Genomic DNA, 10,625 nt, shown 5'->3' on the forward strand with positions numbered 1-10,625 from the left:
ATGATCCAACGGTTGTAATGAGATATTGCAGGAACTTCTATAGGTGCCGTCTAGATTAGATGCGTTGTTCAAGAACAGGCGCGAAGGGGCGTTGGATGACTTATCAAAGTGCGGGCATCACCGTTCATTTAGAAGGAGGTGATGTTGATGGACGGCTAACAGGATCGGTCGAGGCGTCCAACGCATATTAAATAATATATTTATCATAATAAATAATTTTACAGTTTTACACTGTTATATGATCATTTTTTGAGAAAGATTTTTTTTTTTTTTGGCAGACAAAAAATTAATCATAACTAGGGTCTCAAATTAGAGCCGATTCCAGTCTTTTATAAAGATTTAATTGTTAGGGCCTCCACCCTATTTTGTTTGCTAGGATTCGGACAAAGGAATTCAATGACATGAGATAAAATGCAAATAAAAACTCTAAAGTGATTAATTCTAATTGGGATTACCTCCAAAGTGGGAGGCTTTTTATATATATATATAATTATTCACAAAACTATTAACATCTATTACAACTAATCAATGGAAGAAATCTCCAATCTTTTATCTAACTCTTTTGCTGCTGGAGATCCCCTCAAAGCTTCTGCAAACTTTTGGAGCTCAACCTTCTCAGGAACATAGTAGTCTCCAGGATCAAATGTACTAATCCGGCTATTAAAAACCCTTCTGGAGTAGCAATCACCTACATCACTCTTGCAACGTGCAGCAGCACTAGCAGAAGTTTGATCAAGGGAAAAGCATGAAGAGTAACTATCAAAGGATTTCCTCCCAAGCACATCATCTATGGAATAACTCGATGCCGACTCGAGTCTACTAGAGGACTCCCAGTGAGAACTGGTTGTATCTCTTAGAGAGATTCTGTTATTATTATTATTATTATTATTATTATTATTATTATTATTATTACTACTCTTGTTGCCTTTTGACACTACCAGCTTCTTGAGCTTGCTTATAAATTTTGATTTGCCTGGCTTGTTCTTCTTCGAAATCGTACTAATCTCATCGTAGGAAACTTGCGACGACGAGCACACGTCGGAGGACAAATCGGTGACCGTTGTTGTATCCGCATCCACATCGCTGTATGTATTTGTGTACTCAAATATCAACTGCTTCACTTTCTCCTCTGAATTGTGACTAGAGGTATTGCTAAGATCTCTTGCTATTGTTTTTCGTGGAGGGGGCTGGCAATTTTTCAGCTCATACCTTAAGCATGCGTTGAGCCACCGGAGATAGACGAGCTCCTCGACGTCAGTGCAATGATCGCTGTGGAGCCGCTCGACTTCCTTCATCAACTTGTCATTAGCTTCTTTCAGCCGATCCACTTCCCCCAATGGCTCTGCCTACAAGAGTATATTTTCATGGAGAAGAACAAAATTTAGGTGAAACAGCGAAAAATAATGTTCAATAGGATAAATTCACTGTTCTAAATAATCTTGATAATCTTATCAAATATGGTATTGTACCAGAGTGGAAGGTGAATTAGAACTCAGTATTATTACTACAAGTATCTCAACAAATCTCTTTCTTCTATTAAGTCTATCTCAGTCCTAAAATATCTTGAATAGAGATATGTACCAATTCAAATTCTGTATAACATAATCTGCTACAACTCATGCAGATAAAAATTTTAGGTAGACAATTAATGGAGATCAAACAGAATTTAATTAAATTTCCAGTAACAATTTGGAATGAAGAAAATTGCAGATATGAATCAAGAGAAAGGTAGACGTGACTACCTCAGGGGCCCTGAGAGTGGAAGAGGCAACCAATTTCGCAGCCTCCAATTTGTGAGCCAAATCTGAATTCTCCTCTTCGAGCCTCGAATTCAGCTTTCGTAGCTCCGCGGCTTCGTCTTCCAATTCCTTCACCCTCTTCAGCTTGTTCTCGAGCTCCGCATCCTCCGCCGCATCCTTGTGCTCCTCCTCCATTAGCATGGTGATCCTCTCGCGAAGCGAAGCGATCTTCTCCTTCGCATGCTCTCCATCCGATCTCAATCTCCTCTTCAAGAGCTTGATCTTCGCCTTCGTAAACTCTAGCTTTGCCTTCGTCCTTGCGTGCTCCATCACCTGGCTCTTGAGCCTCATGTTCTCATCCTCCAAAGACTCAACTTTGAGAGATAAGAACTTGGTCTGGAATGTGTTCATTTTTAGCTGGTTCTCCAGCTCTCGCACAGCGGCTTCTTGCTCTTTTAATCCGTAGTATTCGAGCATCTCGGTCTCGAGGCTGCGCTCTCTCTCAATCAAAGATTGTGCCAAGTTGCGCAAATATGACATCTCTTGCTCCTTTTCCACATCTCTGCTCTCCAAATTCTTCTCCCTATTAATCTCCAAGTCTCTACAAATTGGAGTAGACGGTGCGCTACATATCGAAGTGCCATGAATGACATTTATAGGAGCTTCTTCCTGTTGAAAAATTAATTAAACATTCATACAGAGATCTAATCTTTGGAGAAACAAAGCATCGGAGTTCTTACACTTGATAGAATTCTGAGCCCATCTTGAATGCCTCTGAAGCCTCTACTGCTTGCAAACTCTTTCCCTGCCATTAGAAACAGATAGATAGATCAAAGGGAGTTAATATAACAGCGACTGAAAGATAGCAAACAAACCTGAATGAGATTGGGGGTGAGGAGGAAGTCGGCGCCGAGAACGGATGTTAGAGACCAAGTATCCTGCAAAGGAAAAGGCCACGGCGGCACCCATTTGAACCAGAGGTTCCATCTCCTCCATGGCTTTCTGGTAAGTACAACAGAAGACAAAGAAGAAGGTGGGTCTTGTTCAAGAGAGAAAGGAGACCCACCCCCTCATACTTTCTCCATTTTGCTCTACATGCCCTTTGAGATCAACAAGAGTTGCTTAAGAGGAGTCATTATTAGGAGGAGGGGAGGAGGATGGTTACTTGGTTAGGGAGAAGGGAAGGGAAGAGAAGAGAAAGTGGACAGTTTCTCTCTTCGGTGTGGATTCTTCGCAGATCAGATGTAGGAATTTAACGCCGAAAGCGTACCTGGGAGCCCCTGATTGGTTGACAAGACTTTCCCTCAATCTATTCTGTCGCAGTCTTTGACTTCAAAAGATTTATCCCTGTGGCTTGTTTGGTTTCGGTTCCTGTGGCTGCTTGCTGTTGGAATGCGTGGCGAATTTGGAGTCAGAAGCGGTATGGCGGAGATCACGGAACGGAGACCATTCCAGAATTTAGCCATCAAATGCCCATTAATCATAATAATGTTTTCATTTAACGAATAAAAAGGACAAAATTATTTATTAAAAAAAGATCAAATAAGATATGAATATATGCAGATGATTCGTTATTTATAAAGACCTGCTCAACTACTAGTTACTATCTTCCAACATTTCTCAACTTTGGTTAAATTAAGTGAATGCTTCATTAAAGACGCATTTTTTATTTAGTTACAAATGGCTACGGTGGAAATAAGAAATTAAAGTAAGTCTTTTATTAAACGAGCTGGATTTCCATAGCACATAGATTTTTTTATTTTTATTTTTATTTTTTATGATCACGGCCTTAATAAGTAAGTCAAACTACCTAATAACTATAATATTGGCCCTATAGCTTTTTAGATCAAGAGAAAAAAAAAATATTGCTCATCTTGAAGACCAAATGATCTATTGCCAGCCAATATAAATATCCACAGTAGGTGGCCACTTGGTCGAAAACACATGAAAGAAGAGAAGACTTGTTGCTTTAAGATTTGAATTCATGCAGGACAATTAATCTCACTATGTTTTGTACGGCGGAGATCTTAATAACAACTGTGATATGACCATGTTAATGATGCATATGCCAGGTATAATAATTTGCCATATCAAAAGGATTTGGCATTGGCTGTTATATATTTGATTCACATGTTAAGCTTTTAATAATTAATCCTGTGTGCTTAGCATCGGTTTTTTTTTTCTATTATTTTTGGAACAGGAAAGTGCTTAGCATCGGTCATCTTATACGTAAGAACGAAGAAGTCCTTCATGAAACAAGGGCAGTGGATCGTCTGCTGCCTCGGATGCAGGAACTTCCTAAATTTACGTGCTCCACAACCCCTGATTGACTAACACAAACCACCCCAACCTTTGCTTTCATGCGTTCTCGATTTTACTGCAGGAAATTCCTGCATTCGGAGCAGCCAATCTGCTTCCTCAAACATCTACCCAATTAAATTGAGATTAGAAATCATCTGTTTGCCAATGGCTGCCGCAAGTTCATTGGCAAAGGTTGCTCTAACTGAGCTGCGGCGGATCTGTGGGTCTCGACAGAGTCATCAACGGAACTGTTGGATCCGGAGGCCACATCCTCGAGGGGAACTAAAGGCAAAGTCCATCTATGATTTCCTTCCCCCCAGCTCAAGTAGCGTGGCTGGGTGGTCCGTTTAGTGGAGGCTGCCGGTGGCGTCAAGAGTAAGGTTGTTGGTGTCACCGAGAGTAAAACAGATTGTTGAGGAGAGCACACTTGCATGCTCTGCACATCACATCGAGTCGGACGAAAACTGCCTCATGTAAGGCATTCATTGTGAAAGTGTGGACCATCTATTCTTTATTTGCCGAAATGTCAAAACAATTTTGGGATGAACCTGTGGCAAATCAAGACTAGATAGTTGAGTTGGTGGGGTAGCTCAGTTTAGAGTGGCTTTGCTTTATGCGGGCCAAGGACCAAGCACAAAACCTGGTCCGCAAAGCAATGATTGCATACACTTTATGGATGATTTGGAAACAGTGTAACACCAAGGTGTTTCGTAGGTAATTGGAACTGCCAAGGGCGGTGATACGCAAAGCTATTCATCTCACACAAGACTATGCAATGCAAGTCAGAAAGAAACCTAAACCGGCGAGGATGAGGGGGAGGAAATGGAAACCTCCTGATCTTGGATGGATCAAAGTTAGCGTGGATAGAATATTTTCTTAGAATGACTACTAGAGTGGTGCTGATGCACTTCTTAGAGTATCGTATAGGTTGCTATTAGTGGCCGCTTGGAAGCCTTGCCCGAGGGAGTCATCGTTGCATGCGGAAGTGTGGTCTACGGCTGGCCAAAGGGTCGGACTACCTAGTTGTTGAGTCGGACTCTCTGGAGTTGGTCAATATATTGGATAACGGGTTGGTTGCCTCTCGAGGGTACAAGATTGAGTTGCTTAGCTCTTTTGTTCATATTTCTGTTGTCAGATCCTTTTGGAGGGAAACCGAGCAGCAGACTAGGTGGCTAAGTGGGGCAAGGCTGAGGCCTGCTGTTTTGTGTGGAGCCTAGGTGACTTGGTGCCCACAGCTCTTAATAGTATTATTTATGTAGAAGCCATGGTCTCTCGTAAGAGGTTAGGCCTAGCTGTTCTCAGCTCCTTGTTAAAAAAAAAACATTTGTGTGCCAATTACTTATATACACAAACACCAGCACCACATGGTGACAAATTTGCGCCTCGAATTTATTAGCTAATAAACGCAATAAGCGTGTTAATCACGAAACACAAATTTTGCAATAGTTTCTGTAGCTTGATGCACATCCAAGTTAGCCATACGTGGATTTTAACAAAAAGAAATCTCCTGATTTGCTCACGATGAAGCATATATATTGATTACCAGTCACACGAAATATATATTGTGTACTTCACATGTAATGATGTACGAACGAAGATGAGACAGAAGAACGGAAGACTGTTTTTAACGCAGCTGACAAAAAAAATGTTCCAACAGAAGCAAAACATAACTGACAATGAGAATTAGAACAAACGAATGCAGAAAAGATAAGTCTCATTCCCTACAACAACTGCACTACTAGAAAATTTTAGCTTCTATTAGAAAGGCCATCCAAAAGCAAATGAAGAAAGAGTTTTGAGAAATCTCCAATCAACGGCGAGTAAATGAAATCGCATACGTTTGTGCAATTGCCAAGATTGCAGAAGAAAACTTAGGTGTATATCATTTCCTCCATTAACTCTGGTAACTGGATACAGTAAAGAAAATTTACACAACAGTTTATCAATGACTTGACTAACAGCATGGAGTAAATGTATGTCAAAAATGCGATATCACTTCTGGGTGTCTCAGAGAATGAGATCAGTAACATCAGGTCATGTGATGTAATGAACACCACAAGCTCTTTTGGCACGGTCACTATTGTCAGTGGATAATACGACCATGATCTTTCAGTTCAGCTTTTGATACGTGATATCCATTAGAAAAGTAACAATGCCTAAAGTTGGCAATTTTGCATTCAGAGAGAAGAAATCTCAATAAAGTCTACCGCTGCACTCAGACGAGCCACAGTAGCAATCTTTCCGCTTTATGTTGCCCTCTGAATCATGGACCTGATCTATCATATAGTTGTAGTGATATGTTAGCTCTTGCAGCTTAGGAATGTTTTCAGCTGCAAAAAACATTATATGTGGCATTCTCTTGTCATCATGGTCATAGAGAACATTTTGCGCATAGAGGTTAGGCGAACAGCTATGATTAATAAATCTACCGACATTTCCACACTCGGCTGCATCAATGGTGAAACCCTGATCCTCCACAACCTCAGAGCAAGAACTAGATTGCAAATCTGGTATTAGAGTTGGGAGGCCTTCCCAAAGAGATTGATCATCATAGTTATGACCAATATCAAAGAGGTACTCATCATTGCTCCTCTTCTCAGCTTCTTTGTCCTGAAGCAACTCACCTACATATTCACATATGAAACTGCCTGATGGAATAGAACTCAGGGATCTCACTCCCCAACCTCTTGAACTGGTCTTGAATATTTCTAGCGGTATTTTGATACCACGCTGGCTGACCCTGTTGTGGCACGATGGAGGACACTTACAGGAAGGGCCACACTCATAGATAAGGGGCTTTGCTTGAACAATAGCACCATTGAAGTTAAACGGAATTTCCCCTCCATTTTTCACTGCACAAGCACACTTGCTAGAATCTGAGCAGCCACCACTACAGTCACAACCTTTTGGACGAGTCTTGACATACCACGGGGGATATATGATCCTGGTAATGTATTTAAAAGTTGGTGGCCGCTCATCATCTATTGTATTGATTGCACAAATTGGTATCCTCTCCTTTCCCTGAGATATATCACTCAGACAAAGACCTTCACGCACTTTTGATTTCTTCGACTTCTTAACTATATGTAAAGCAAGTTCCGGTTGCCCTGGCATTCTTCTTAACTGGAACTTAAAAACAGAAGTACCATGAGGACCTATCTCGCTCCAGTACTTCTCCACAAGATACAACCCATCATAGGTAAATGTGGAGACCATCTTAGGCCTCACATCAAGTGAATCACTTCCTTTGAGTTCCTTAAGTCCATGAATGACTCGGACTGGTATCTGTGCATCAATGCTGTTCTTCAATGCCAGGTTGCCCCGTTCGAGCTTTTGGTCTTCTGGAAGTTTCTTACCTGCAGGCTTTCCTCCAGCACCAGAATATATCAGTACATCTGAAGCATCCACGTCATCAGGATAACCCCCAGAAGCAACAATGCTTGTTGCGAGACGTATGCCATTCTTAACTGCAGAATCAATACCTCCCTGAAAAGGACGGTGAAGGCCGACAATAGACAGTTCCACCCTGTAGTGGAATTCGTCCCCAACTTCAACCCCAGGAACGTTCCCGAAGATTTCCCTGTGGTTCACATAGTCATTGCACCTTTTCAGAATTGCAACAGCGTCTAGATCAACCCTCTTAATCTTACCTGACTCGTTTGACTTAGCTTCCTCACCTTGCAAGAGCTTCCTGCAAACCAACTGAAACAATCTGAGGATTCTCCGGACTCTGCTACGGGCATCTACATGCTTATTGTCACTTCCTTTGCTATTCCATCCAGGAGGGACGCATGGGGTAATGTTGACACTCAATTCATGTTTTCCTTGGTATATGGTTAGTGCCTTTTCATTTACATTATCCTCCAGCATTGCATCTTCACCATCCTCCACTTTCACTTCATTAATTGGTACAGAATCAGAGCTTACCTTTAAGGCTAAGCTCTTGTTTAGTATCTTCCTTTCTTTCTTCAATTTGCTTTTCGATGGAGTGGGATGTGAAGTGTTGGCAGCAGACCTTTTGCCCTGCCTCCATGGGCATCTTGCTGCAGCCATCATAGCTTGCACAATTACTCTATCATTGTGAGAATCCGAAGAAGCATCTTCTTTGCACTGATCAAGAACAGCATGACCTTCCTGTTGGACCTCCTCTGGAAGCTTGCATTTAATACTCTTCTCTAACTTCTTTGTACCAATATTTTCCTTTACCTTACCAACAATATTTCCAGTCAAAGGAACCTTAACTGATTTCTCTGTCCCTGGTTGATAAGGTACCACAGAGTTTACCTTGTCGATCAAGTTCTTGTTTCTCACCTTTTCCGTAGAAACAGCTTTCCTCAAGCCTCCCACAAGCAGCCGCTGTTGTAGCACTAATTTCTTCTCATGGTCCATTCTCTTATTTTTTGCCATTTCAGTGGAAGAAGCTTTTCCTGAACCTTCCACAAGCAAATGCTGATGTGCCTCAAATTTCTTCTCACCATCCAAGCTCTTAGTTTTCACCATTTCCCTAGGAAGAGTAGTTCCATCCAAGCTTTCTGCTTCAGGATAATGATTTGTCTCAGGAATCTTATCACGACCTAACTTCTCGTCCTCAATCTTTTCAGCTGAAACATCTTTGGCGGAAGCCACTGAAGACAATGGTCGATCTGCCTCAGGTTCCTTATTACCATCGTAGTACTTGCTTTCCGGCTTTTTGACTAAAGCAACTTCCCCTGAAGCTTCAACAGTTGGCTGTCGATCTTCTTCAGATTCCTTATAGGCGCCAAACCTCTTGCTTTCCAGCTTCTTGACTAAAGAAAATTTCCCTGAAATTTCTGTGTTTAGCTGCTGATCTGCCTCAGATTTCTTACCACCGTCCAAATCGTCGACAGCAACGATTGGTAAACACTCCTCACTGCTCATAGGAAGAGGGGGAGCACTCCTCCCACACCCAACAGGAAAGTGGCGGACAGCCGACGTCACTCTTCTCTTAGGAGGAGGGTAAACCTTCGAAATTAACCACCGCTTTCCAACACCAACACATCCAAATTCACCATCCAAAGCTTCCACTTTTACAGCTACCTCTTCCTGCAGCTTAATTTCAACTCCAGAACACCCCATACCATTCGCAGCCAACTCGGAGGACCCCTCCCTGACCACCTCTGAGTGCTTAGACTCACTTCCCCCATGCTCCAAAGAACCATTTGATACAACAAACCACGACAACGATACCTCCATCGTCTTCTCGGATTCCAAGCTCTCCTTCGTAACTGACCGATCCAATTCCATTTCTGCCTCCTGCTTCGGAACCCTAGGCGAAGCCACGGGGCATTGGGAAGGGGGAGTCTTCCCATCGGATTCAGGAATTTTAATAGAATCCAACTCTAAACCCATGGATACCTCCGCGAGAGGAGGGAATCGGCCGCAGCCTTTGGGCCATGTCCGAATCGCGGAAACCTTCCGCGGATTGAACTTTACGCGAGACATGACTAAATCGAAGAAGAAAGGAAACGAAAGGAAACCCTAGATGACATATGATAGAGCGAGAGAGAGCGAGAGTCGCAAGACCTGACCTCGAAGAGGAGAGATTCGCAAGAACAACCCCGAAGAGGAGAGAATCGAGGAGGTTGGCAGACGGTGGTAATGGTAGAGAAGGCGAGAGAGAGAGACAGAGAGAGTTCTAGGAATATGTGTCATGGGTCTCACAGGCCCAATGGGCTAGAACTTTCTAAAGGCCCACTTTAGCAAGAATTACTAATGAGTGAGCAACTTATCTGATGACGACAACACCCCTAAAAAGTGATGAGCCTATAATACGACAAGGATGTGCATAATTGTGCATTATTATCATTTCCTTTTATATTTGTCCTGTAAATATCATTCCCTAATCCTCTTATCTCCTTTTTTTTAATTTTTTTAATAAAAGTCCATAGACGATTCACTTCATAAGCATGGTTACATTTTGACAATCATAATCGGTCCATTCCTTACAACATTTGTTCTGAATAAACTAGATTGACAAAATTGTGAGCTATCAAGTTGTTTTTTTTTCTACTAGTATAGAGAACCTTGATGGAGGAAAATTGTTTGATTAAGCTGCGACACTCTTAGGTAATGGAAGAGATCTACCAATCTGTCTCCTCGTCATCGTTGGTGGTACTATATATACATGTTGTCACTATATATATAGTACCACTAGGCTTACTATCGTGCTTTAGAGTTTCTTTTAGACGGAATAGTAAATCGTGAGCTTTCCCTACGAGAGCATTTGTGCAGTTGCTAAGATAGGATCTTTTATACCATCTTAGCTTTGTTATTTTGCTACAGATGAATACGCCTACCCCTCCATAGTAGCTGCCCCTCCATGACGCATCCACCCAGCATGTAAAGCTTTTCCCTTCTTTTGGGGTCTAAATATTGCATGGTCTTTTGCGCAGGTCCAGTGTATGCGTATAGTTTGGCATGTTGATGGGCGTCTATAGCAAAGTAGAGCCGTTGATTAGTGAGACCACCAAATGTGGAGGCTACAGTTTGTTCTCGAAAACCGCTACATTCCTAGCCTGCCAGATATGCCACATTGTGTTGAACGCATAGCCCACCTTATCTTTA

The 10,625-nt window shown here is 42.0% G+C and overlaps 2 protein-coding genes across 2 annotated transcripts; both read right to left on the reverse strand.

Annotated features, from left to right (window-relative positions):
* Window positions 1–435: 435 nt before the first annotated feature.
* Window positions 436–2,949, reverse strand: LOC140796627 (uncharacterized). The gene is made up of 4 exons (XM_073149701.1): window positions 2,615–2,949; window positions 2,480–2,544; window positions 1,743–2,408; window positions 436–1,346 (listed from the first exon to the last, which is right to left on the reverse strand). Exons 1-4 carry the CDS (start codon window positions 2,733–2,735, stop codon window positions 522–524), a joined length of 1,677 nt encoding a protein of 558 aa, XP_073005802.1. The 5' UTR covers window positions 2,736–2,949; the 3' UTR covers window positions 436–521.
* Window positions 2,950–5,897: 2,948 nt separating this feature from the next.
* On the reverse strand, window positions 5,898–9,707 carry LOC140780352 (uncharacterized). The gene has a single exon (XM_073125835.1). The coding sequence runs from the start codon at window positions 9,501–9,503 to the stop codon at window positions 6,234–6,236; it is 3,270 nt and encodes a 1,089-aa protein (XP_072981936.1). The 5' UTR covers window positions 9,504–9,707; the 3' UTR covers window positions 5,898–6,233.
* Between the last annotated feature and the right edge of the window lie 918 nt (window positions 9,708–10,625).

The sequence above is a fragment of the Typha latifolia genome, chromosome 1, assembly GCF_019914945.1.
Source record: "Typha latifolia isolate L0001 chromosome 1, TyphaL0001v2, whole genome shotgun sequence".
Lineage (NCBI taxonomy): Eukaryota > Viridiplantae > Streptophyta > Magnoliopsida > Poales > Typhaceae > Typha > Typha latifolia.

Excerpts from the sequence above, each read along its gene's own strand:
- LOC140780352 (XM_073125835.1), bottom strand. The coding sequence starts at position 9,503 with ATGTCTCGCGTAAAGTTCAATCCGCGGAAGGTTTCCGCGATTCGGACA.
- LOC140796627 (XM_073149701.1), bottom strand. The coding sequence starts at position 2,735 with ATGGAGGAGATGGAACCTCTGGTTCAAATGGGTGCCGCCGTGGCCTTT. Across the intron at positions 2,545-2,614 it reads TCACCCCCAATCTCATTCAG|GGAAAGAGTTTGCAAGCAGT; the intron begins GTTTGTTTGCTA and ends TTCTAATGGCAG. Across the intron at positions 2,409-2,479 it reads GGCTCAGAATTCTATCAAGT|GAAGAAGCTCCTATAAATGT; the intron begins GTAAGAACTCCG and ends ATTTTTCAACAG.